General features: G+C 37.6%; 1 protein-coding gene across 1 annotated transcript in view; it reads right to left on the reverse strand.

The window, feature by feature from the left end:
* Zdhhc15 (zinc finger DHHC-type palmitoyltransferase 15) overlaps window positions 1-26,862 on the reverse strand; it is an 85,160-nt gene that overhangs the window by 23,798 nt on the left and 34,500 nt on the right. Inside the window, exons 5-10 of the mRNA XM_004666984.2 lie at window positions 23,479-23,548; window positions 22,318-22,350; window positions 21,573-21,693; window positions 16,284-16,416; window positions 14,345-14,471; window positions 8,525-8,628 (exon numbers count right to left, since the gene is read on the reverse strand). Of these exons, the coding sequence (XP_004667041.1) occupies window positions 8,525-8,628; window positions 14,345-14,471; window positions 16,284-16,416; window positions 21,573-21,693; window positions 22,318-22,350; window positions 23,479-23,548 (588 nt within the window). The remainder of the gene's footprint in view (window positions 1-8,524; window positions 8,629-14,344; window positions 14,472-16,283; window positions 16,417-21,572; window positions 21,694-22,317; window positions 22,351-23,478; window positions 23,549-26,862) is intronic.

Raw genomic sequence — 26,862 nt, forward strand, 5'->3', positions numbered from 1 at the left:
GTCACTTAAAGTTATTTATTTGAGTCAATGTGAAAATAAACCTCTTGGTAAGATCTCCAAGTATATTTGCCTAACAAGTGGGCTGTATTCCTATTTATCTTCAAGTATTTCTGACTAGGAACATTTCTAGAGCAGCTAATATCATTTTTCAGTCATGGATGTAGATAAGAGTCACTTCCATGTGACATTAGTCAGTGGTAAAGTAAGAGGTTTGGGTCTTCCACTAAGAGTAACAATTTGTAACCAATCCAAAAGTGAATATAACTCTAGAAGAGCTCAAGAATCCACTAAAAATCAGTAGCTACACTATGGAAAAAACAACCCAAGAATACTCACATAGAAGTTCAGGAATGATAATTTTATTTTTCTTGCATCCACCCACCCCCTAACCTGGTCTGGCTCAGCAGGGAGACAATAAATTTTAACAAAGGAAGTAAAAGAAAGCTATGTATGCTAAAAGTAATAAAATAATGGTGTAAGAAATTGAAGAAGATATAAACAGAAAGATATCCTATGTCCATAAAAGAATCAACATTGTTAAAATATTCATGCTATCTAAAGGAATCTACATATCCAATGCAATTCCTACCAAAATTCCAATAGTAAAGCCAATCATACATTTTGTAAGGAACTACAAAATATCTCAAATAGGCAAAGCAATCCTGAGAAATAAAAACAAAGCTGGAAGTATACTACTTGGTATCAAATTATAGTCCAAACTTGTGATAATAAAAACAATATAAAGTTACCATAAAAGCAGACACATAAAACAACAGAAAAAATAAAGAGCCCAGAAACAAGATGAAGCATATACAGTCAATTATCTGTAACAACGGTACCAATAATAATATACTTGAAACTGTAAGAAAACACAACATTGGCCTTGGAAATAATTTTTTATAAATATGATACCCAAAGCATAATCAAAGAAAAGCAAAATCAAACACATGAGAGAATATCTAACTAAAAAGCTTCTTCACAGAAAAGGAAGCAATCAACAAAAGGAAAATTCAACCTATGGAATTGTAGAAAATATTTGTTAACTTATTTACATATCTGGTAAGGAGTCAGTAAGCAAGTAATATTAAGGAACTCACACAGCTCAACAGCAAAAACTCAGAAAAACTGTATTTAAAATGACCAGATGATGTAAATAAACATTTTTCCAAAGAAGATATAAACAGTCAACAGATGTGTGAAAAAATACTCAAGTCTCTAAACATATGGGCATGCAGCTCAAAATAATCATGGACTATCACTTTATATTGGTTAGGATAAGTGTTATCATAAAAGTGAAAAGATAAAGCTGGAGTATAGCTCAGTAGTAGACTGCTTGCCTAGCATGTTTAAGGCTCTGGGCTTTATCCCTGAATGCATGTAAAAGTCAAAAGAGAGCTGGAGGGATGGCTTATTGATTAAGGCGCTTGCCTGCAAAGCCAAAGGACCCATGTTTGATTCCCCAGAACCCATGTAAGCCAGTTGCACAAGTTGGCGTATGTGTCTGGAGTTCATCTGCAGTGGCTGGAGGTCTTAGTGTGACCATTCTCTCTATATATATCTACCTCTTTCCCAGATAAAAAAGTCAAAATATAATGAGAGTTGGTGAACCAAAGAGAAACTGTTACTCTCACACATTGTTCATGGGAATATAAATTGGTAAATCATGATGGAAAGTAGGATGAAGGCTTTAAAAAAAAATTAAAATAGGTCTGGAGACATGGCTTAGCGGTTAAGCGCTTGCCTGTGAAGCCTAAGGACCCTGGTTCGAGGCTTGGTTCCCCAGGTCCCACGTTGGCCAGATGCACAAGGGAGTGCACATGTCTGGAGTTCGTTTGCAGTGGCTGGAAGCCCTGGTGCGCCCATTCTCTCTTTTTCCCTCTATCTGTCTTTCTCTCTGTGTCTGTCGCTCTCAAATAAATAAATAAAAAAATTAAAAAAATTAAAATAGAACTACCACATGACTCAGATATCCCTCTTCTGGGTATATATTCACTCCCATGTTCAATGCAGAATTATTTATAATATTGCATATCATCAGAGATATGGAAACAACCCAAGTATCTGAGATACACATATACACATGCACACGAGATTATTGTTAATCTTTAAAATAGAAGGGGCTTCTCCTATTTCCAACAAAATGGATGAAATTGGATTAAATTATATTAAATAAGCTAGACACACAAAAAAATCTTCATGATCTCTAATATAATGAATCTTAAGAAAGGAGTCAAATACATAGCAACAGAACAGTAGTTACCCAGGGCAGCAGAGGTAGGGAAGAGTGAGGGGGTATAGGCTAAAGTGTGCAAAGACACAGCTATATAGATAAATCTAGATGTTAAAAGAGTAGAATGTGGGGCTGGAGAGATGGCTTAGCGGTTAAGCGCTTGCCTGTGAAGCCTAAGGACCCTGGTTCGAGGCTCGGTTTCCCAGGTCCCACGTTAGCCAGATGCACAAGGGGGCGCACGCATCTGGAGTTCGTTTGCAGAGGCTGGAAGCCCTGGCGCGCCCATTCTCTCTCTCCCCCTCTATCTGTCTTTCTCTCTGTGTCTGTCGCTCTCAAATAAATAAATAAAAAATTTAAAAAAAAAAGAGTAGAATGTGCACTACTGTAATATACAGTATAATAGAATTGTGTTCCATATTAAAAATTTGGGGGGTATGTTTTAGGTGATCTTCCCATAAGAAGGTTACTGTGATGGGCTGGTTCTCTCCTTAGAATCTGTGTCCATCTGAAAAAGAGAAGCAAACTAAGAGTGATTGGGGAAATGAGCAAGAGTGCTGCTTCCTTGGTGAACCTGGAACCAGCACAAAGGTGAAGGAGATAGACACAGAGAATACTCAACTCCTACCAAATCAGATATTCAGAAACCCAGAGGCCCCCAAGACCTCATCACTGAAGCAGACCTAAAATGAACCCAACATGGTTCAGGGAAGTTTGCAGAAGAGGGGGCAGGAAGATTGTTACAGCCACATGTTGTGACATTATACACAAAGACATTGCCTCTTACCCATAAGTGATGGCTAACCCCACAATGCATGACCCATATTACCCAACAAGGGTCCCTGCAGAGGGGGGAGGACAGGGAGGAGGTTAATGATGGTACCAACATGGCTGTATACACACTGTGTACATAACTAATAGAAAAGTAACAGTGAAATAATGTGTATGTTACTGTTTATCTGTAATAATCATTTAATTACATATATCAAAACATTACAAATTTTTACAATAAAATATATAAAATGAAATAATTTATTCCTTTGTGCTATAGTTTGGATCTTAAAGGTCCCCCAAAGACCTACTATGTGTTAAAAGCTTGGTCCTTAGGGTGGCACTACTGGGAGGTGGCAGAACCTTTAAGAGGTAAGGCCTATTGGTAAGATTTTAGGTCAAAGGACATGTCTTTGAGGAAGAGTGTGGATCCTAGTCCCTTCTTTATTTTGCTTCAAGGCCACAAAATGAGAGGTTCTGGTCTATGACACACAATCATCATGTTCTTCCTCATCCCATGCCTAAAGCAACAGTGTCAACTGATCATGGGCTGGAACCTTTACAATTTTGAGCCAAAGTAAACCTTTCCCTTTAGAAGGTGATTGTCTTAGACATTCTGTTACAGTGATAGCAAATAACACATCTCACAAGTAGAAAAGGCAATTTCTCTGCTGCTCAAGTCTGCCAATTCTCTGTTAATTTTACTATCTGAGAAACATTGACTCTAGCTATTTCTTCTGAATTTCTAGAGATCTCGCATCTCAATATACACTCACCATCAAACAGTTCAATAATATCAAAGGGGTTATTTAAAAATGATACATGCTGGGCTGGAGAGATGGCTTAGCGGTTAAGCACTTGCCTGTGAAGCCTAAGAACCCCAGTTCGAGGTTCGGTTCCCCAGGACGCACGTTAGCCAGATGTACAAGAGGGAGCATGCATCTGGAGTTCATTTGCAGTGGCTGGAGGCCCTGGCGCACCCATTTTCTCTCTCTCTCTCTCTCTCTCTCTCTCTCTCTCTCTCTCTCTCTTTCTCTGCCTCTTTCTCTCTCTGTCTGTTGCTCTCAAATAAATAAATAAAAATAAAAAAAATTAAAAAAAAGAAAAAACATGATACAGGCTTTGTTACCTACTGATACGAGAAATGAAAAAAAAAACAAAACAAAACTAGAAAAGCACCAGAGCCTTACAATGGTAAAAAATAAAAATAAAAATAAAACACTTAAGAAATCAGTTCTATAAGAAAATAGTTCAGCTGGAGGGATGGCTTAGTGGTTAAGGCACTTGCCTGCAAAGCCAAAGGACCCAAGTTTGATTTCCCAGTACCCACATAAGCCAGATTTACAAGGGGTGCATGCATCTGGAGTTCGAGGTCCCGGCATGCCCATTCTCTCTGTCTAGCTCATCTCTCTCTCTCTGCTTGCAAATAAATAAAATTAAATTAAAAAAAAAAGAAAATAGTCAAGAGTTTAGCCTTCCTCTAATAAGGCTGCAGGTTTTCTTTTGTAAATGACTTGGACATGCAGGTAGGTGTTGACTCACAGCAGTTTGCATTTGAGTCTTCCTGACAATCATGACCATTTTATTATTCATGACATGAACAATAGATGTAGATTTAGAGGAAATGAGATCCCTTTGGAACAGATTAGCATAAAGACTTACACAGTAATCTCTAATTTTCAAAACATAAACTACATGAGGCTGGAGTGATGGCTTAGTGGTGAAGGCACTTGCCTAGGAAGCCTAAGGACACAGGTTCAATTACCCAGTACTCACATAAGCCAGATGCACAAGGCGGTTCATGCATCTGGAGTTCGTTTGCAGGGGCTAGAAGTCCTGGTGTGCCCATCCTTTCTCTCTTTCTATCTGTATCTCTCTTTCTCTCTCTCAAATAAGTAAATAAAACATTTTAAAAAATAAAATAATAAAACCATAGTAAAAAGTGGAATGAGCAAAAGCGTAATAGAACAGACATTTCTGAATCACTTCCTCAAAAAGCTAAAATGTAACTGAGTCTCTCAAAAATCTTTTAAAGGATGCCTATTAAATCTCCTCAGAAAATTACATGGATGTGTGTGCTTATTTATGCATTTTTATGTGCATTTGTATATTAACTAAATACTTTATTTTAGAAAGCCTCTCCAAAGAAGCCTACTTAAATCCTTTCATTTCATAAATCTGTTTTTTTTTCACCTAATACTTTCTTGTATTAATATAGTACACAGATCTCAAAGAAGATAATGACTTCATGTAGTTCTTGACCATAGCATTATAGTTTCACATAACATTTTATATATATATATATATATTTTTAGAACGTTTAATAATATGCAATGATTATATCCATAATTTGCTGTAAATATTCTTTGATTTGGAATTAAACCCTGACATTATTACTAAAAGAAACTCAAATAAATTATGTGTAACACATGTAATTTTAACTTACAGCACCTTTCTCAGGAATCTAACTTGAGCACAAAAAAATAGGAACAATTGAGAATAACATACAATCAACTGAACAAATAATGCAGCCTGAGAACTTGTGTCAGAGAAAAGCACCATTACCTAATAAGGTTGTTAGATATATGAAAGAATAGTGGTCTTGGTAAAACTAAAAGTGGCTTATGGTCTATGACTTATTTTATAACTTAAGAAGCAGTTGGATGCTTTAGATAACAAGATGGCACCAAACCACAATGCTGTGTCTCATGCGTATTCGTCCAAAAAACAGACATCACATCGTATTGAGAAAATAAAAGCCCTCAGATTTGGCTATGTGATCTTGGACAAGTTACTTCAATTATAAATGGAGACATTTTAATAACTGCAATTACAAAATGGAGACATTTTCATATCTACCTAATATAATAGTTGTAAAAGCCAAAAGATGAAAAAAGGATATGAACATACTTTATATGATATAAAATCACGTAAAAAATTATGACTAAATATTTTTCAAAAAGCTGGAATTTGAGTTGTTTCCAAAAAGCAATCTTGGGGATGGGGAGATGGCTCAGTAGTTAAAGAGTTGCATGTGTCTGGAGTTCATTTGCAGCAGGAAGAGACCCTGACACGCCCATGCATACACACTTTCTCCCTCTCTCCCTCTTTTAAATATAAAACTCCTTTGGTTTATTTATTTTTTATTTTATTTTTTTTATAATTAACAACTTCCATGATTGTAAACAATATCCAATGGTATTTCTCTCCCTCCCCTCACTTTCCCCTTTGAACCTCCACTCTCCATCATATCCCCTTCCCCTCTCAGTCAGTCCCTCTTTTATTTTGATGTCATCTTTTCCTCCTCTTATGATGGTCTTGTGTAGGTGGTGTCAGGCACTGTGAGGTCATGGATATCCAGGACATTTTGTGTCTGGAGGAGCACGTTGTAAGGAGTCCTACCCTTCCTTTGGCTCTTACATTCTTTCTGCCACCTCTTCCTCAATAGACCCTGAGCCTTGGAGGGTGTGATAGATACTGCAATACTTCTCTCTTAAATAAATAAAAATTTTAAACAATCTCTTTATAATGTGCTACAGATATGGTTAAAGTGTTCTGCTTGACAACACAAGGTTCACATATGAATTGTTCTTTTTTCACCGTAGAATTATTTCAAACCAGGTTGAGACTATGTCTTTGATTTCTACTAGAGTTAATGCCAAACTAAGAGCTCTTAGCACTTGAGACTATTACTAATAAAAGTCTGTTGAGAAAGACTAAAGTAAAAGAAGGATGTCAGGTCAACATACAGCCAGCTTTCCAGTTGTCAGGAGATAAGGATGTACCTTGTGTTCTAAATTTGCTGTGTTGAGCCAACAATTATATTCTTGGGCTGGAGAGATGGTTAAGGCATTTGCCTACAAAGCCTAAGGGCATGGGCTCAATTCCCTAGTGCCCACAGAAAGGCACATGCAAAATGTAGCACATGTACCTGGAGTTTGTTTGCAGTGGCTAGACGTCCTGTTATACCCATTCTCTCTCTCTCTCTTTCTTCTCTCTGTCTCTCTCCTTGCAAATAAACAAACAAATAAATAAAATATGTTAAAAAGAGTTATTTTCTTTTTTAATTATGGTTTGAAGTTGATTTTCCTTCATCCCTGCAATATACTTTCCTCTAAAACTAGACTTCAGTTAGAGAACCAAGGCCTGGAATAGCTGAAAAATTAGAAAAAACTGTGTCTCACTTCTGCTCCCCACTTCAGTATCCTTCCATACCCTCATTCAGCCTCATTTACCTCAGGTATATTTTGTGATAATGATTGCAATTCCCTACTTAAAACTGACTTCAGCTATTGCTTATTTCAACAGTCACTACTATTGAAAAACTACTAGCTGGTATCAGCACCATTAACAAAGACTGGAGATACAGAGGAGGCACAGCAATAGGGAGAGATAAAGAATAGAGCTACTAAAAGGAATATATGGCATGAGAATATAACTTTTAGCTCTCCATAGAGTCTTAAGAGGATACAATGATATAGAAAGACAAAGTTCTTTTAATTTTTCTTTTGTCCCCATTATAGGCATGTATATACTTGCCCTCAAAGTTTTTGTTTTCTAGTGTAAACTGTTCTAAGGCAACGGATATAAAATTTTCAAGTATATTTAACTAATATGAACGAAGGAGGGTAGAGAAATATGAACTTCTGCTCACTGATTAAATTAAAGCTTTGCACTCAAGCAAAAACACCAGAAGCAACTACCTGGGAGAATAATTACCATCATGCATAGTACTCTTTCTGTTTCCTGATTTATCTGGATAGTTATTAATCATAGCATCAAAAAGCCAGCAAGGAATTACTCATGCTGTCATCTAATGCTACTGTGATGGTTGATTTCAATTGTCAACTTGGGTGTATCTGTGAGGGCATTTCTAGAGAACTGAGGAGTTAAGATTTACCTTCAAAGTGGAGTGCACGTTCCAATGGGCAGCCCCGGATACAGAGGCAAGAAGCAAACAACAGCACCACCTGTTTGCCTTCACCTCTTCCTGAGTGAATATATCTATCAATGGTACTGTTATCCTTTGCTGACATCATACTCCCACTTTTTTTCGAGGTATGGTTTCAATCTAGCTTATGCTGATCTGGAATTCACTATGTAGTCTCAGGCTGACTTCAAACGCATAACAATCCTCCTACCTCTGCCTTCCAAGTAATGGGATCAAAGGTGTGTACTACCACACCTGGCCACACTCCAACTTCTTCAGCCTTTCAGTGTGAACTCCATACCAGCAGCTCTCCAGGAATCTTCCAGGCCTTCAACACCTGATTGTGACTATTGAGGCATTCAGCCTCATGGACAAAGTAGCTAACAGATTCTTAGCCTTTGTAGTATGCAAATGGCCATTGTTGGACTGCCTAGCCTCTACTGTATAAGCTAATCAAATGTAATATATCTCCTTTTAGTATTATACATACAGTCCTCTGGAAACTATTTACTCATTGCATGTTACATTGGTTATACTAATACATATTTTACAGTGTTTGATCTGCTGGGAAAAGACTTCCTTCTGAGCCTACTTACCTCGATTGTCATCCTCATTGTCTTCCCAAGGTTCTTCATTTGCAAGTAGTGGGTTCTGTGATTCATTCATAGACCTCATGGGGAAGGAGTGTCCATCACCAGGGCTGGTGAGAAAGGCAGAGAGCTTTTGTAGCTTACATATACTTTTTAAAGGCAGGATCTTATTATGTCGCCCAGGTTGGCCTGGAATTTGCAATCCTCCTGCCTCAGCCTTTGAAGTGCTGAGATTATAGGTCTGCGGCATCATACTCATCTAAAATGGACTTTTTGAGAAGGCAATAATCTTTTTTTTGTAAATGGAATATAAGTATGGACTTGGGCTGTTTTATCTTGGTGGCTATGTTAGTAACTTTCCTGTTGCTGTGAACAAATACTTAACCAAAAGCAACTTGAAGAAAAAAACTTTATTTTAGTTTATAATTCCAGTGGAATACATGTACTTATGGAAGGAAGGCATGGCAGGCCAGGTCCTAGCTTTTAAATCAGAGGCAGGAAGCCAAAATGCAAACAGGAAGTAAAGAAACCTAAAGGTCCTCCTCCAATGACTCATTTCCACCAGGAAGGTTCCACCTCCTATAGATTACACAACCTTCCCAAACAGTGTGCCACTTGCTGGGGACGAAGTGTTCAAATAAGCCTATGGGGACATTTTACATTCAAACTATATTTCATCCTTGGCCCCTGTAGTCTCGAAACCATCTTATGATGCAAAATGCATTTGGTCCAACTTTAAAAGTCTTTAACAGTCCCAACATTGTTCAAAATTCCAAAGTCCAAAGTCTCAAGACAATCTCTGAACTTGGAGCCCCTGTAAAAATCCAAAAACAAATTATGTACTTCAAATATATAATGGCACAGGGTAACCATTCCCACTCAAAAGGGGAAGAATGGGGAAATAGAACAGAAAGATTGGGTCAAAGCTAGAATGAGACCTAGCAGAGTAAACATGAAATCCTGTAACTCCATATCCATATCTGGGGCTCCTAATTAAATCCCCTGTGTCCCAAAGGGCTTGAGTAGTCCTGCCTCTCCAATTCCACTACTGACATAGCCTCTCCCTTGGGTGGGATCCACTCTAAACTACAGTTGTTCTTGGTATCTGTTCCATGATCTTGTTATCCCCTATATCCTGGGGGAGGGAGGTTTTCACTGCAATTTAGGCTTAATAGCTTTACACAAGGACCTCCAAGGGCATGCTATACAGGAAATCTGACCCTGCCTCACACTGCCTAGCCTCAGCAGCTCTCTGAAACCATGGAGTAAGATGCTATGACCCCTTCAATCTTGCATTTTTAATGCCCATAAAATCAGCACCACATGGAAGATGCTGTGGAGTTCTGTTGCCAGCTTGTGATGAAACCTGCCCCCTTGGACCAGGCTGTGTATTGACCATATGGAATAGGGAACTCTTCAGCATTCTTCCTTCAAGCCTTCTCCTTTCAAAAAATTTACATTCACTTATGTATTCATAGCTGAGTGAAAGACTAGAAAAAAATAGCATTTTCACAAACTATCTTGGGTGGGGCCTGGCCCTCAGGGCATTTTTCCTACTATCCTAGTTAATAGGCTTCTCTTTAATGGTGCTAATCCCATTAAAAATCACACCTGCTTTGTTGCTTATAGTCTCCTTGTCTGGAACTTTAAATTTATTTTCCTGCCAAGTGTCACATTTTTTATATCTTTTCACTTTGCTCGTTGGTCTCTTTTACTGTAGATCTTAGTAAGAGCCATCAATATAAGTCATGATAGGCTCAATGTTATTCTGCCTTGAAATTACCTCCACTAAATATATTAGTCCATTTTCACTAAATGCAACTTTGCTCAAGTTCTCAGGATGAGGGCAGAATGGAGCCAGTTTCTTAGCCAGAATATCACAGCCCAGTTCCCTATAGAGTTCTTGTTTCTTTTTGAAGCCTCATTCCTTGGTACATATTTCTTGTATTAATTTACTTCACAATGCTGGGAAAAAATACTTGGCCTGTTATGTACAGGGTAATTTATAGTCTCTGTTACATTTTATAATCAAAATCACTTTGCAAATTGTAAATATTCAACAATCTTACTTTATAGAAGTAAAGGGTTTCCAGGTCTGGGGGATATATGCCATTATGGTGGGGAAGACATGGCAGGCCAGCTCCTCACATTTCAGCCATTTAAGGCTCACCACCAATAATCTACTTTACAAAAGGCCCCACCGCCTAAGAGTTCCACTACCTTCCTAAAGACTATGCTACTAGTTGGAGACCAAGTATTCAAACACATGAGCCTATGGGGGCTATTTTACACTTAAACCACAAAAGTGATACTAAGTAATACTTAGTCTAAGGCCTGGAAATACACTCTTTTTTTTCTTGTTTTTTTGAGGTAGGGTCTCACTCTAGCCCAGGCTGATCTGGAATTCACTATGTAGTCTCAGGGAGGCTTCAAACTCATGGCAATCCTCCTACCTCTGGGATTAAAGGCGTGGAAATACACTCTTACAATGGCATTATCACTCAGGTGCTGAATGACTTTCAATTACTTCAGGTTGTTTTTTGTCTGGATCAGTGTTGAATTTTTGTTTGAAAGAAACTCTTGTTAAAAATTATTTATTTGCAAAGAAAGAATTGTTTCATTATCTATCTCAAACAATTTTCTGTTTTTCTTCTCCCCTTATTCTCTACCTCCTCCTTTCTTATGCACCCCATGACTAAAACTTTCTGCTTTCATACTATATATTTCTTATATCATGTTCCTATAAGCCACAGGTAATTGTAGAAAAATCCCAGTGCCAGGGGTGGGGATACTCTCCAGTGAGTTGTTGGTTATAGAGGCCCCTAAAGCCCCCTAAAGAACACAGGCTATTGCTACTCTCTTAGTTTCCCACCATAACTAGAAGATAAAACCCTACTGCTAATGACATCATTTGCTTTAGTTGTAGGATATTTAAAAATAAAGCTGGAATCAAGCCCTCTGGTTATCTGTTATAGAGCTGGAAAGTGCTATGCAGTCTGCTGGGGGAGAAAAAGCATCAACAATCTTTCCCAGCAGTGGACCTTATGACCTATGTATCTGGGCAGATAGGTAAGATGGGCCCATGGGTACAATAGTGGCATGTCTGTTATGGGAGAAACCAAATGCTCTCACATTGGATTTGAGGCCTGTTCCAGAGGTGGAAATTCATGCTTGGCACTGAAAACCCAGTTAAAAGCTTATGGCTTGGAGGGTCACAGGCCCTAGAAGGGAAGCTATTATTATTGTTTGACTAAATGGATATGATTTACATCCATCAAATTGTCCTCTTAAGATGGCTAAGTGGTTAAGGCACTTGCATGTGAAGTCTAGGAACCCAGGCAGTAACCATGTAAGCCAGATGCACAAGGTAATGCATGTATTTGAACTTCTTTGCAATGACTAGAAACCCTGGTGTGCCCATTCCCTCTCTTTGCCTGCTTTTCTCTCTCAAATAAACAAATAATATTAAAATTGTGCTGTCAATATTTATGTTTATGCTTATAGTTACTGTTACTCTCACCCTTGGTTAGAGAAGTTTCTTATTATAGTTGTCTGTGACCCACCAAGGAGACTCAAAACTCATTGAAGTTCTGACAATTACTGACTGTGGAGTGCTCACAGATAAATAAGACATATATACCACACCCTCCAAGGATTAGAAAACATTGTGAAAGAGGTACTAGAAAGAATGTAAGAGCCAGAGGATAGGGAAGAGTGCTGTGGAACACTGTCTTCCTGACATGACATGGCTATTGCACTTATTTTCTCACAGTGACTTTTGTTACCTACAGAGGCCTGTATAATATTGTACCCATCAACAGATCATTATTGATGATGGAGGAGGCCTCAATCTCTCCCTGAGGAGTTATTGGAAGTTAATGGATGCTAGGGGAGCAGGAGATATTTTTGGCAGTGAAATAGCCACTGGTAAATTGCACATGCACTGGTAAATAATCCACCACTCTAATTAAACTTAGTGGGTAACAGAAATTTGCAAGAAAAAAAAGAGAGACCGTCCTGTCTCTGTCTCCTTAATGCTAGGATTACAGGTGTGTGCTACTATGGCTAGATTTTTATGTGTGTTCTGGGCTGGGGATCAGAACTTGGGTCCTCATCCTTGTATAGCAAGTACTTTACTGAGAAAGTCATCTTCCCAGTACTATTTACATTGTTTTAGAATTGTTGGCTATAAATAATGTGTGATGAACATATATTTACTCATTTATTTATTGGGTGTTGGTGATAAAACTGGGCCTTATATTAGGCAAATACTACCACTGAGTTACATTCCCAACCCTGATGAACATTTTTAAAGATTGTCATTAACATGATCATCATCACCACACTGTAACCCAGCCTGGCCTGGAACTTGCTATGTAATGTGGGCTGACCCTGAACTCATGATTTTCCTGTTTGAAGATCTTAGATGTTGGGGTTATGGGTGTTGGTCAACATGCCCAGTCTATGGAAAACACTTTTTTGTGAACAGTTCATTCTCTATCTTTAGGGTACATCTCCAGAAATGTAATCACTGGGATCATGGACATGTAGGCTCTTATGTTTTGGATACACATGGCCAAACTCATTTATAAAAGATTGGTGTCAGTTTACCCTGCCAAAAACAAAGCATGAAAATGTCCATTTTTATCATAAACTCATTTCATGATTTGCTTTACAAATATGAAATTAAAAATTTGCGAAGGGCTGGGGAAGTAGATAAAGCACTTATTGCTCAAGCCAGAGTACCTGAGTTCGATCCCCAGAATTCATGTAAAAAGCTGGAAGCTGTGGCGGACCTCTATCATCCCAGCATGCTGATGCTGACAGGGAGATGGGAGGCAGAGATAGGAGGATTTCCCAGAAGCTCATGTTGAGCGCAGCAAAGAATAGGAGAGCTAGAACAGAGGGAGAAACCCTGCCTCAAGTGAGGTGGATAGGCAAGGGCTAACCTCTATGTGCATCAAACCTACACACACACACACACACACACACACACACACACACATTAATTTTTTTAAGGGAAATCTAGTGTCATAATGGAATGATGCCAGCTGCATACTATAATCAACATTGCATTTGCCCAGGCTGGGGAGATGGTTCAGTGAGTAAAGTGATTGGTATGAGGACCTGAATTTCGATCCTCATCACCTATGTAAATGCAAGGCATAGTGACATGTGCAATTCCAGCACTGGGGAGGTGGAGACAGAAGGATTCCTAGGGCTTGCTGGCTGGCTAGTCTAGCTAAATGGATGAATTCTAGGTTTAATATGAGACCCAGTCTCAAAAAAATGGGGTGGGGCTGGAGAAATGGCTTAGCAGTTAAGGCACTTCCCTGCAAAGCCCAAGAACCCTAGTTTATTCCTCAATACTCATGTAAAGCCAGATGCGCAAAGTGGCACATGTATCTAGTTTGCAGCATCTAGGGGCCCTCACATGTCCATTCATTTTCTCTCTCCTTGCAAATAAATAAATATTTCAAAAAATGGGATGGAGAGTGACTGAGAAAGATAGCTGGCGTGAAACTCCACATGCGTATATGCACATAAATGCACATCCCTCATATGAGCCCATAACACACAAACACACATGCACACAAACATAAAACACACATGCAAAAGAAAACTGCATTTGCAGCTGGGAGTGGTCATGCATGCCTGTAATCCTAGTATTTGGGAGGCAGAAGCAGGAATGATCACTGTAAGTTCAAGACCAGTCTAACCAACATAGTGAGTTGGGGCCAGCCAGTAGTACATAGCTAGATTCTGTCTCCCCTACAACAAAGAATTTACTGCTTTAAGGTATGGTCAAGTGGTATAATTACCTACCTGGATCCAATAGGTATTAACCAGAACTTCTTATTATCTCCAAACACCTGCTGGATATTCTTGATGAAGCCAAGGTTGAATCCATTTTTCTCTGGTCCACTTAAAAACACTGGAGTGCAGAAGGCCTCTATGACAGTGCAGGATAATTGAAGAAAAGAGGCAGAGAGAAATAATGAAACAAATTTCAGCACAATTGTGCTTTTATAGTTATCCAGAAATTTGACCTGGATTTATGATATCTTTGTTGTATTATCATAGGCTCTCTATTCTTAGTTAGAGCTAAATTACTTAGTAAAATTAGGTTAATTATTTGATAAAATGTAAGCTTATTATTCAAAATAAAGAATTTGCACTCTTATTTAAAAAAAACAGGAGAAGCATATGATGGACAGAAATAATAAAGCAGTCATGGGGGCAGTATGCATTTGTATTGCTGGATTTAAGAAGTGAAGGAACAGATTTAACAGCACTTTATTTGAATATAAGTGGCAATAACAGCCAAATGGTCTCCATCTGTAGATCTGGGACCAAAGTAATGACACATACAGAGATGGTAATGACATTGATTTGGTTTTGAAACATTTCAGAAATGAAGATGTTCATAATGAAGCCCACTATGTAAGAAACCAAGTTTTACTTCAGACAAAATGCCAATAGGTGAGCTATAATCACCTCAAAGACTATGAGGAATTGGGTCGTGTTAGTGCACATTATTTTTAGACACACATTTATCCCATTAAGCAAACCCTTTCACTGTTAGACTCTGGCTGCATCTCACTATTTCCCATTTGTCCTTTATTTTTAGACCCTGTTATCATGAAGCTTTTAGTACTTTCCTACTTTTGTAGCTGCTCTCTCAGCCAAATGTGCTAATTTAATACTCTAATAACTAACTGCTACATAGATATTTGATTTTGAAAATGGGTACAAATACTTTCTTACTGGTTAGTGCTATTAGCAAATGAATTCCCAAAACATGTTGGCTTTATTGCTAAACTTTCTTCAAATCTAATCTATCCTGGTTAAACATTCAACACTGAGCAGGATATGTACTGATTTGTAGAGCATGTAAATATTCACCATAAATGAAACAATCATTGTGCTTGACTTGTTCAGTAATGCAGTTCTCCATTGAAAAGCATGCCTAGAGTACTGAGCAACTGCAAAGCTTTTCATGTTTTTAAAAACAGTTTTAAAAAATCATTTATTTGAGACAGAGAGAGGGAGGTAGGGAGAGAATGAGTGTGCTAGGGCCTCTAGCCACTGCAAACAAGCACCAGATGCATGCACGCACCACCATGTGCATCTGGTTTACATGGGTACTGATAAACTGAACCTGGGTCCTTAGTCTTCAGAGGCAAGCACCTTAACTGCTAAACCATCTCTCCAGCCCCAGCTTTTCATTTCTTGTACTCTTTCTACAGATTCAATATGTTTTCTCATTCTCATAGCCCCTGTACAGATTAGCTCACAGATGATTGTTATCAGTTTGATTCTTTTTCAAGATTTTTGCATTCTTGTTCTTGTTTTATATTCTTTCTCAGGATTCTGTTTTCAGATGAACTTGATAAATTAGATTCTTCTGTCTTTCTCAAGTTTTATCTCCTCCTTTCTATACTGGTTCTTTTTTTCATTTCTTCAGGTGAACACCTTTTAGAAATCTGAGTTATGACTATGGTGATCTATTACTCTATATGTACTATAAAAAGCTATGGCCATTTTAATTTTATGTGAGATTTTAATTAAGAATGCTCTCCATAGTCTATAAGCTTTGTTCATTATTATACAGCTTGGTAAAATATATTTGCATCTGTCTCAGAGGCAAAAAATGTCACTATGTCTAAAAAACTTTATTACAAGCTTTCCTTTTCTTGGGAATAATCCACAGGTCATACTGATAAACATAAATATGTTTTTCCTAATCTGTGTTCAGTCTTACCTAAGGTAGTCTTGTTTCTGCTGACAAGCCAGCAATGGTAACCAAAGAGAATCACAAGGCTGACAAAAAACATGCAGGCCACAAAGAGGAGAAAAAGGACATGGAACTTGGAGCGAACGCTGGGCAATTCCCCCTGGGGGAAAAAACACAAAGTTTAAAATTGCAAATCTTGGCTAGATTTTCTATATATGTTAGTACTTTTCACATATAAAACATTTAGTTATGATTTGAAAACTAGAGTTAATTTTTTTTAACAAATTGTTCTTTCTGTTGATGAGCATACACCATTATGGATCTGCTTTTAGCTTACAAAACTTAAAATGGTTCCTTGCTTAAGTGCAGTATATAATATACCAATTAGAAAAGGCTAATGTGAAAGGGGTATACTTGGGTCATAACTGGTGTGATGTTTACATTCCATTTAGCTTAAGAATTATGAACCACTGCCTAGAGGGGCTCTTGAAGTCACTATGGTTCATCCTCCTGTCTGAAGTTGTGTTATTTTAGAATCCTTTATATGCCAGGCTTTCTTGACCATATGTGTACTGAAAATGTTAGCGCAACGGATATAAAAACTTAAAACATATGTAATTTTAAAATGTCCTACCCAAAGTCATGGCCTGACTTTCAAGCTGCTGCAAATTTTATTTCAGTGATTTTTTTTTAATACCTGAAGTAGAATATGCTAGTATATTACATCCTGTGAACAGCTGTTTAGACAGTAAAAATAAGTCAGATTTTATAGGCAATTGGAAAAGTAAGTAGCTAAAGATTTTTACAGTTATCTAGGACATCTTATTTTCCATGTGGCACCAGCTTCTGTTTTACATACAATTCTAGACCAGAATGAATGTTGTAAAGTTCTGTAGCATGCATAGCATGTAACACTGTGTCTTCAGAAAAGAGCCTTAGAAAACATTTTCAAGATTAAAATGGACAGCTGGAGGAATGACTATCACTTGTTTTCACCTTTCAAATAATGACCATTATTTTGCCATGGTGTATTACTTTTAAATTCTCTCCACTTGTGGGGTGCATGTGTGTGCGTGCATATGTGGGTTTACATGTATATGGATGCATGTATGTGGGGGGTGCACATGTATGTGTGTGTAGAACACAGGTTGTCATTGGGTGTTTTTCTCAACTATTTTCCACTTTATTTACTAAGGCAGGGTCTCTTATTTGAGCCCAAAATGCACTAATTCACTAGTGTAGCTATCCAGTTTGTACCAGGGATTCCCTGTCTCTGCCTCCAAGGGACGTGGAATTAGCCAGAGCTGCCTGGAATGTGCATGGGTACTGGGGATCCAATCTGTGGTCCTCATGCTTAAGCAACAAATGCTTTATCCACTGAGCCATCACCATAGCCTGTAAAAGTGACTGTTACATGGAAGGGACTTTAACCTTCTAAATGATCTTATTCTACTTATTTTAGAGGTTAAAGCTTGGCAACACTTAGTAAATACAAATAGGACAGAGCTTTTTATAATGTCTACTCATTATTATATAAGGAAATATTAAGACTCTTCCAGGTGGTGTAGTTTAAATGATGAAGATAAGGGAAGAAAGCACACCAGATGTTTTCAAATGAGAAGTTGGAGTGAAATTTGCACAAAGGCAGAGCAGCCCAGGAAATGGCTACCTCAAAGACTTAAACCTCTAGGAACCTTTCTATAAACCTCTCTTTTTATTAACAAATGAACCATTCACCAAATTGAAGGGTTGGTTTGGTTGTTTATTTGCAATTTGTAAGTAAGACTTCTGATTGAGCTTTATAGTAGTTTGGGCCTTCATTGAGATTTTGCTTTCATAATCTCTACTTTTTTATTATTTATTTGGAAAGGAAGAGAAAGAGAGAATATTAATGGCCATCCCAGGGCCTCTTGCCACTGCAAACAAACTCCAGACACATATGCTACTTTGTGCATCTGGCTTTATGTGGGTACTGGGGAATTAAACCCCAGGCTGTTAGGTTTTGCAAACAAGCACCTGTAACCACTGAGCAATCTCTCCAGACCCCTACTTTTTTTTTTGAAAGTATTTAAAGCTCACATTTATTTTACTTCTTAATTTTTACATAAAAATGGGCAACAGGAAATGGACAAGCAAGACTGCTACAAATCTATGGAACCCTTGTGTGGCTGAAGTTCTCGTGTTACTCTCTCAGAACTCTCCTGTTTGCTGAAGCATGCCTACTGTACTGTCCCTTAATAGTTTTTTTTGTTGTTGTTGTTGTTTTTTGCTTGTTTGTTTTTTTTTTTTTTTTTTCGAGGTAGGGTCTTACTCTAGGCCAGGCTGACCTGGAAGGGTTCTTTTTATATTAAGCAGAAATTTTGTATGGACACATCATGTTTTGGTACTATCATTTCCCTTCTCCCTGTCCCCATTCCACTGGGATTACTGGTTTTCACCATGGGGTTATGGGTTATGAGTTGTGGTAGCAGCAGTTAGTAATTGTGTGTGTGTGTGTGGGGGGGTGAGGGCAATGTCTCTTTATATTCCCTCCTACTCTGTGGCTGTTACACTTTCTGCTCCCTCTTCCACAAAATTTCCTGAGCCTTGGCAGGTATGTTTTTAAGACTACTTCAGTGTTTAGCTCTCAGAAGCTTCTGGATTTCTGCTTTATGTTTTGAATATCAATAGGGTTCTTATTATATAACTATTTTGTTCAAAAGAGATGATGGCCTTATGTTCAAAGCTACCTTTTTGTATGATAACCAAGCTAAATCACTCAAAGGAATAATCGACAAAGACAGTTCATAGGAATATTAATAGGATAGTAATCATCACAATTAAAAATGATTCATAGTTTCTGTGAGGAAATTCATGGTCCAGAGTAGGATATGGATATTATTACTTTTAGATAAAGCAAAAAATAAATCTCTCATCAATGTAGCAACTGTCCAATACTGAGTGAAGAGAAATGACCTGCCTGATGGTCTTCTAAATTCATTATTCTAAAAGAGCAAAGACTTCTCTGTAGGAGAACCATGGTGGACAGCAGAACATAGTACAGTATGTAAAACCAGTGGACTTACAGGCAAACATATATTCAACTTCTTACTTTGGAATGTACAAGCTAGGTGAACTTTGGAAAGTCACTTAACTACTATGAGCCTAGTTTTATCATCTTTGAATGAAACCAATAATTCCTGCTTTGCCTAATTCATAGGGTTGTTGTGAAGACTGGATGAGATATGGAGATGGAAATGCTTCAAGAACCATAATGCACCACACAAACAGTAGTCAGCATTCTTGGAAGCACACCCCATCTCCTTGATATATGACTTTTAAAATACATGGTAGTGTTTACTTCTTATTTTAAGGAGAGTCTCAATTTAAAGTAAGAAAGCCATCCCTAAACCATGCTAAAAGTGTTCTACCGCTGGAGAGACTGCAAAGAAGCATTGCCCTGAATTGCCAATGCCCTTTTCAATTTGAGGGCAAGCTAAGACAAGTCTCATCTCCTCTGATATGTCAAGCACAAGCTAGGATATTGTGGAGGAAAAATAATGAGGGAATAGGAAAAGGACAAAGCTATGCTCACCCGTGGTTTTGCTTGGCTCATTTCTGGTGATTAATTTATATTCAACTATCATTTTTCAAGAGTGAAAAAAAGTATACAGCACCTGGCTTGCAATGTGATATTTGATTATTGGCTGATTAGGAGAGCTAACAGCAAAACTGTGTGAAATACAATATTGTTTACTTTGTGATGAAGGTAAAGGGTATTTCTTAAATAGTAGCCTACTGTGTTAAAGACCAAGAAAGGTCTACAGTGAAGATCAAGGCTCACACTTCCCTGCTGATTGGATGCAGCAGATTTTCTTCACATTTAGAGTAGTAGCTCAGCATGCAGATGGAATGCCAAACAGGTCATGGAAACCTGAGCAATAGGGAATAGATCTTGTGCTGTGGAAAGGGGCCAAAGAAGAAATGTCAAGATGTGTAGCAACGGGAAATGTTTTCTATTTGAAGAACATTTATGAGAACACCTCATGATTTCTGCTTATATTTTTTGTGTCTAAATTGAAGATTTGATATCCACCACACAATTCTTTATTCCTAAGGTTCATTAAATATCTGAACTGATTAAGCAATTTGAAGGGTAAATGGAAAGTATACATTACTTTAATTTTCTATACCATTTTTCTACACTACTAGGAATAAAAAAACTAATTTATAATTTTTTCTCAGCTCTTTAGTTTCTCACTGCCTTGTCTTTTTCTTCTTTTCTCCAGCGTATTATAATTTATATTCTAACCATGGGATTCACATTCTTTCCCAACTGATTTACCTGTCCAGCTCAGGTGAGATATTCCTGTTATACAGGCTCTTAAGAAATTCCTAAAGTCATAACTAAGAGCTCTGCCCACATCTGTCTTTTTGTGTTTAGGTTCACTGTAGATAGCCATCATCATGGATACCTCAAAAACTGCACTGGAGTTGTGGAGAAGGGATATCTTCAGGAGCCTATTTGTGTTGTTTGAAAAGGACAACATTTCACTGTATTTCTGCTCTTCCCTGTAGACTTAAGTAAATATAAAATCTGTGCTAACTTTTTTAAACAAATGGAATAATTCATATTTCCAAGTAGGGAAAAGATAAAAGTAAAATTTTGAGATTTCATGATAATTATTAGAGTCACAATTGGAAAGGCAAAGCACTTTCAACATCTGTTTCATTTGATCTTGGCAATGAGACAGTGAAGTAAATAACAGAGCCAGTATTAGACTCCAATTCTCCCAATTCACAATCCATTATTTGCCATACAAAGTTCAAAAATTACTCCCTGTTTCACTTTGGTCCTACATGAAAGTGAGTCAGTGTATCTTTCTATCTAACGGAAATTTTGCACCTCTCCTTTGAATACGGAATTAAGAAGTATTTTCTAAAACATAACTGCTTTGTTAAGTTTTTTTCTGAGAAACTGGGGATTTAAAATTAGCTTCAACATTTTTGAAATATACAACTGTTTTTTTAAAGGATTTAAAAACTTAATCATAGAAGTACATTTTAAAGACATGGTAGGAGTCAAGAGTTTATGTTCTCAAGGGCCTTAGCATGATTGTCACAATGATACAAACTTGTTTCACTGGAATCTTTATAGCATAGTTTCTTATCTCTTAGAATATTTAACATGGAAAACTTGTTTATAGTGCCTTTCCTTCTGGTTGCTTCAGTAGTAGCTATTTAAAAATGTAAAAGCATAGAGGGTGACTACTGTTACAGATTGGAGTAGAAATGCACTTGTTTTGGGAGAACCCTTGAGGACTTTTCATAACTTACTCTCCAGTATTTGATGAAATAGCTGAAGACTGTTGTAGCGATGTACAGGCAGTAGAGTACAGAATAAGCTAAGAACTGAAGGAAGAATTTGTAGTTGGAAAATCCAATGCAGTTATTAACCCTAAAAAAGAAAATCTAATTTGAAACCAGGACCTGATGATTGGGAACACACTGATACTAAGCAACAGAGCCTGTCACTCCTGCCACATCATTACATGTCATGTAGAAACCCAATAGGAATTGACTTGAAAAATAAGTTCCATATCTCTCATTTATAGACACAGAGATACCACAACTATCTAATAGCTTTAGACTGACACACCCAAGCAAACCACACTTTGTGTATTTATGATACATTCTCTTTACAACAAGGTGATTTCAGATATTCTCTGGATCACATATACAAACTTTGTAAAACAATTGCTAAATTTAATAATTTGTAATATTTCAAATTTAAGCCAGCCAGAAACCGAAAGGACATGTGTAATGTTGAAGAGGAAAAATACTTGTGCTATTTTCATTACCGTAATCCAATGCTAAAGTTAATGCATATAAGAGCTCTGTGACCGCAGAAATTCAATAACACACTGTATAAAAGGTTACCCCTCCCGTGTTCCCCATGTAAATACAAAGACCAGTGAATTATGCTAGTGGAAATAGGCATGGTACAACTCTGTGTAGGAGAGTGGGCATATTGAAAAACTTTGACCCTTTTAGAGGAGAAAAATGAACCAAAGGGACATACCAAGGGCAGTGATGGTCCATTTTTAAAACACACCTACAAAGAGGACAAAATACAGTGTTGTAAGAGAAACTGTGGAAATGAAGCAACATCTCAGCATTAAAGTCAAGGTTTAACCAATATTTTTACATGGTTTCAGTAAACTATCTGCAAATTGCTACTATAGCAACTGTGAAACTCCTGTGTCCTCAGTTATTTACAGGATGATTCCATCACAACAGTATAGGATTAGGCTGGTAGCAAGTTGTGTGCTTAGAAGTACAATCTTTGAAAGGGAATGGCAATGTTAGGCTATTGCTACTGAGAAAAGATTCAAGATGTCTCCTCTATTTCTGTTCAGTACTTAGTTTAATAAAAGCACAAGAAAACATGGTTATAGCCTGTTTGCATCAAATTTAAAAGAAACAAGTGGAATAAACATTAAAAAAGACACAAGGGTTACGTATATATTAACATACCTATGGAGCTTTCCAAAACTGAAATAATTTCAGCCACAAAATAAAGATTATAACACAATAGAAAATGAATATCTATGCCTCCATTTTATACAAATAAACGATTTAATTAAACAAATGGCAATATGGTATTCTGAGTGGGATCCTGGAACAGGAAAAGGATATTAGGGAGAGTAAAAATAAGTTTAGACTAGCTAAAATCCAACATATACACTTATCCAACAGATACACTTATACAGATGCAAAATGTCATCAGTACAAGGATATTATACAGCATTGATTCAAATAACAAAGACTGCAAAGTATATAAGCATCCACCAATGGGCATTTTTGGATAAATAAGCTAGATTACAATGGAATGCAACTGAAAAATGAATGTCTCAATATTGTTTTATTAATTGTAGCAAACATGCCATACACACTAATGGGGAAAGTGGTTATGTTACACATGGTAACTATTTTCACAATAAATCTGTGAATCTGAAACTGTTAAAAAGTTTAGTTTTCAAATGTAGTTCTATGTTTCTTTCTATCTTTAGAATAGTTTGAAACATCATCATCAGTGTGAAGGGCATCTGACATGTGCTCATTATGAGTTAAAGGAAGTGCTCTTATCTAGGCCTGGTTACATGTTAAAATCAGTTTTTTTGTTGTCTAGGCAACCATCAGTGGCCAAGTTCAGCCTACGCAAAGCATAGCTGTCACTTACATGGCACAGACAGAGCAGTGATGGCAGCGGTCTGGCTTGATCAGATGGCACCGGTCACAGAATCGTACAGCTATAAGAAAAGGTGGTTAGGAGTAAATATAAGACCTTATATTTGACTAGTTTATCTAGATGTCTTATTTATACACTGATGATAGATAGTCAAATTCATCTCAAGTTGCCAAGCAAAAGGAAATAACTAGTAGATTATTGTAGGTAATTTTTCCCTTGTTGGAACAATCTATTTTGTAATTAGTGATGGACATACTCAGTGTGCAAACAGCACATGTTGGTACCATCTTTACCCTCATCCCTGCCCCCCCAAGGGACCATCCTTGTTCTTAAAAGCATCTTTAGGGCAATGAAAGAACAGTTTTCTATGTGGATAATGGACCATAGATTTTTGACTTATAAAACAAACTACCACCAGCTGCTTGAGTGATACAAGTAATTCATTTAGTTTTCATTCCAACTTTCCTATCTGAAAATAAGAATTCATAATTTATCCCCTATCAGAATGTTAAGTTGTGTAAGGCAGATAAACCTCCTACAACATAGAAAAGAGAGTGCTTTTAGAATAACAATTTGTAGAACAGAAGATTCTATTCTAGAGCATTCTAGAACAATCAGTTCAACTCACCATTTCATAGATAAGGAGATAAAAATCTGGGTGTATCAAGTGCTCTGCTCAAGGCCATGATACACAGTAACAGAGTAGAAGGGCTGTGATTGTTACAATTTTCTGACTTCTTAATTCAGGGTTTCATTTGCTTAGAAGTATGGAATTAGAAAAAAAATATCTCCTCTAATTTTCTTTTCTTTAAGTTAAATTAAAAGCAGTGTTCTTTTCTTCTCCTTTTCTTCATGTTCACCAATAGAGTATGACTGTGTATAATGTGATTATAAAAACCAAAATTATAGATAATTTGAGAAATATCATAATTCTAGCTAAAGTATATACTAAGCATACATAACTGATTCAACACAATCGGCTGTGAATTTAGCAGCATTCTGTACTCATTTATGCCTATGTGGGTACATGTGTGACCAAGGATAAAGGTATATTGAGTCAAGAAGGAAGAGAGAGGGACTTGCATGTTTAGTTCTTTAACATCTAATTTTTTAGGTTTTGGAGGCCAGTTCTTGCTATGTAGTCCAGGCTGACCTTAGTGTATTGACCCTCCTGCCTCAGTTTCTTGAGTTCTGGGGTTGCAAGGTGCTTATCACTTTACCTGTCTAGCACATTTTAATATTTGTGTATATATATATATATATATATATATACACATACATGCATTTATGTACATATGAATGTATTATATATTTGAGACAGGACCTTATGTAGCACACACTGTCCTCAATAAAACTTGATAAGTAGCAGAAGATGATCTTGAGCTCTTTGTAAAAAAAAAATATCGTATGTATTTGGTTGCAAGGAGATAGAGAGACAGAATGGGTGCAATAGGACCTCTACCCACTGCAAATGAACCACAGATGTATGCATCACTTTGTGCATCTGGCTTTATGTGGGCACTGGGGAATTGACCCAGGTCATTAGGCATTGCAGGAAAGCACCTTAGCTGCTGTGCCATCTCTCCAGCCCCAACCTTGATCCTCCTGCATCAACCATTTTTAATGAAATTATTGTATTTATTGAGGGAAGTAGAGCCAAGGAAAGGTACCCATGTGGCTAGAGATTCCACATGGAGGGCCTGGGGGAAAAAATCACGGAAAGAAAAGGGAAAAGAAAGTTCAAGGAACTCCTGCCATGTGGGATGTTGGAGGGGATAACGAACCCATGTGGAGAATAAGCACTTGGGTGCCCTCCTGGCTGGGCCTGGGCTAGTATTTATGACCTCGTTGGGGTGGGCTGTCTTCCAGCTCAGGTGAACCAGAGGGCCAGCTGGTTGGTTAAGGCTACAGGTTGTCTCAGGAAGAGGTTAGCTCTGGCACCAAGTTCTGGGGGCTGAACTTGACCAACCACAATGTTTAAATCTTATGAAAGAACCCCCTTCCAGTAGGGGTCTTGGTTGTTTGTGGAAAAACAGGTCAAGGCAAGATAAGAAGTCAGATCACCTTTGATTTCTAGTAAGTGCAAACTTTCCTGTGCTTTTCACCTTCAGGGGTCCAGGCACTCTAACTCTACCCCCCCTCTCATTCCCCACTCTCATGAGAAGAGACTCTAACTCCCTTTTTTAGAGGACAGGGGGCAATGGTGTCAGATCATGAACTACTTCTTGCTGAATGGGCCACGAAGTTGTTTGTGGCAGTTAGAGAGTCTCTCTCTCGCAGAGAGGGGAGCTATTCTAAAGGACTCTGAAATATTGATGGAGTGCAGTAAGATAGTCTTGAAAGAAAATGTTGGGGAGAAAGAATAAAAGTAAGGCATTAATGAGAAGTGAGTACACAGAAAACTGTTTGCCTTTAGGGTTGCCCTTTTGGACTTCTAGGCCTTGGGGAGCATTTGAGGGAACCCAGATAAACAGAGTTGGATTGTCTCAAGATCATCTGAGCATGAACTGGCTGAGATTTTCTTCCAGAACTGTTCATTGAATGGCACAGTAGCATCTGACATGGCCCGAATCTGTTGTGTATGGCTTGTAAAACAGATAAAATATTAGCAGAGTTATCAGGAACATTTACACAATATTTAACTTTGATAATGGTGAACATACCATATTTTGTAAAATAGCCTTCCATAATGTACCTATTTAAATTTGTCCTGAAGGTAGCCAGGGCCGAAAGTCAGTACCATAGAACCACTGGGTGCCATTAAAGGCTGTACAAATATATTTTTGGTTTCAGGACTTATTTGAGGATGTCCTGGCACAAGTTAGAAGAGATTTACCATTGTTTTCAGTAAAAGGAAGTCTTCTGAATTAAGCGACCCTTGGTCAAAGTCATCCATATATGTTTCCTAGATTTGAAAATAACCCTTTTGACATCTTTGGTTATTTTTACTTATTATAGAATTATAACTATTAGAGATGGGGACAACATGTTTTAAGGCCTTGTTTGTTTCCCCTCTTGGAAAGCTTTTATATTGCTTAATAGGCCATTCATATATTTGAGGTATCCCTTTATCTTTGGTTATACATTTCTTTCTGAGTGTTTAAGACAAAGCTGATAGCCAAAATTTAATCAAGGATTATTTTGGAGGTCAGTAATGGCTCTCCAAAGGAGATCTTAGGGTCCCAGGAGCAGCCCTATACCTTCTCCAATACTGATGTTTTCTGTCTGTTAAGATGAGTCAGAGTCATGCTGGCTAAGTAGTTTTCCCTTCTTGGAACCCTTGAGGACTGATGGCTCCTTAGCTGTGACTCTCCTGTCTCAGACTGTACACCGATTTTTTTGGGGGGGTCTCCATATCCTTCCTAATTAGGAAGA

Source organism: Jaculus jaculus, chromosome X (assembly GCF_020740685.1).
Source record: "Jaculus jaculus isolate mJacJac1 chromosome X, mJacJac1.mat.Y.cur, whole genome shotgun sequence".
In the NCBI taxonomy this organism is placed as follows: Eukaryota; Metazoa; Chordata; class Mammalia; order Rodentia; family Dipodidae; genus Jaculus; species Jaculus jaculus.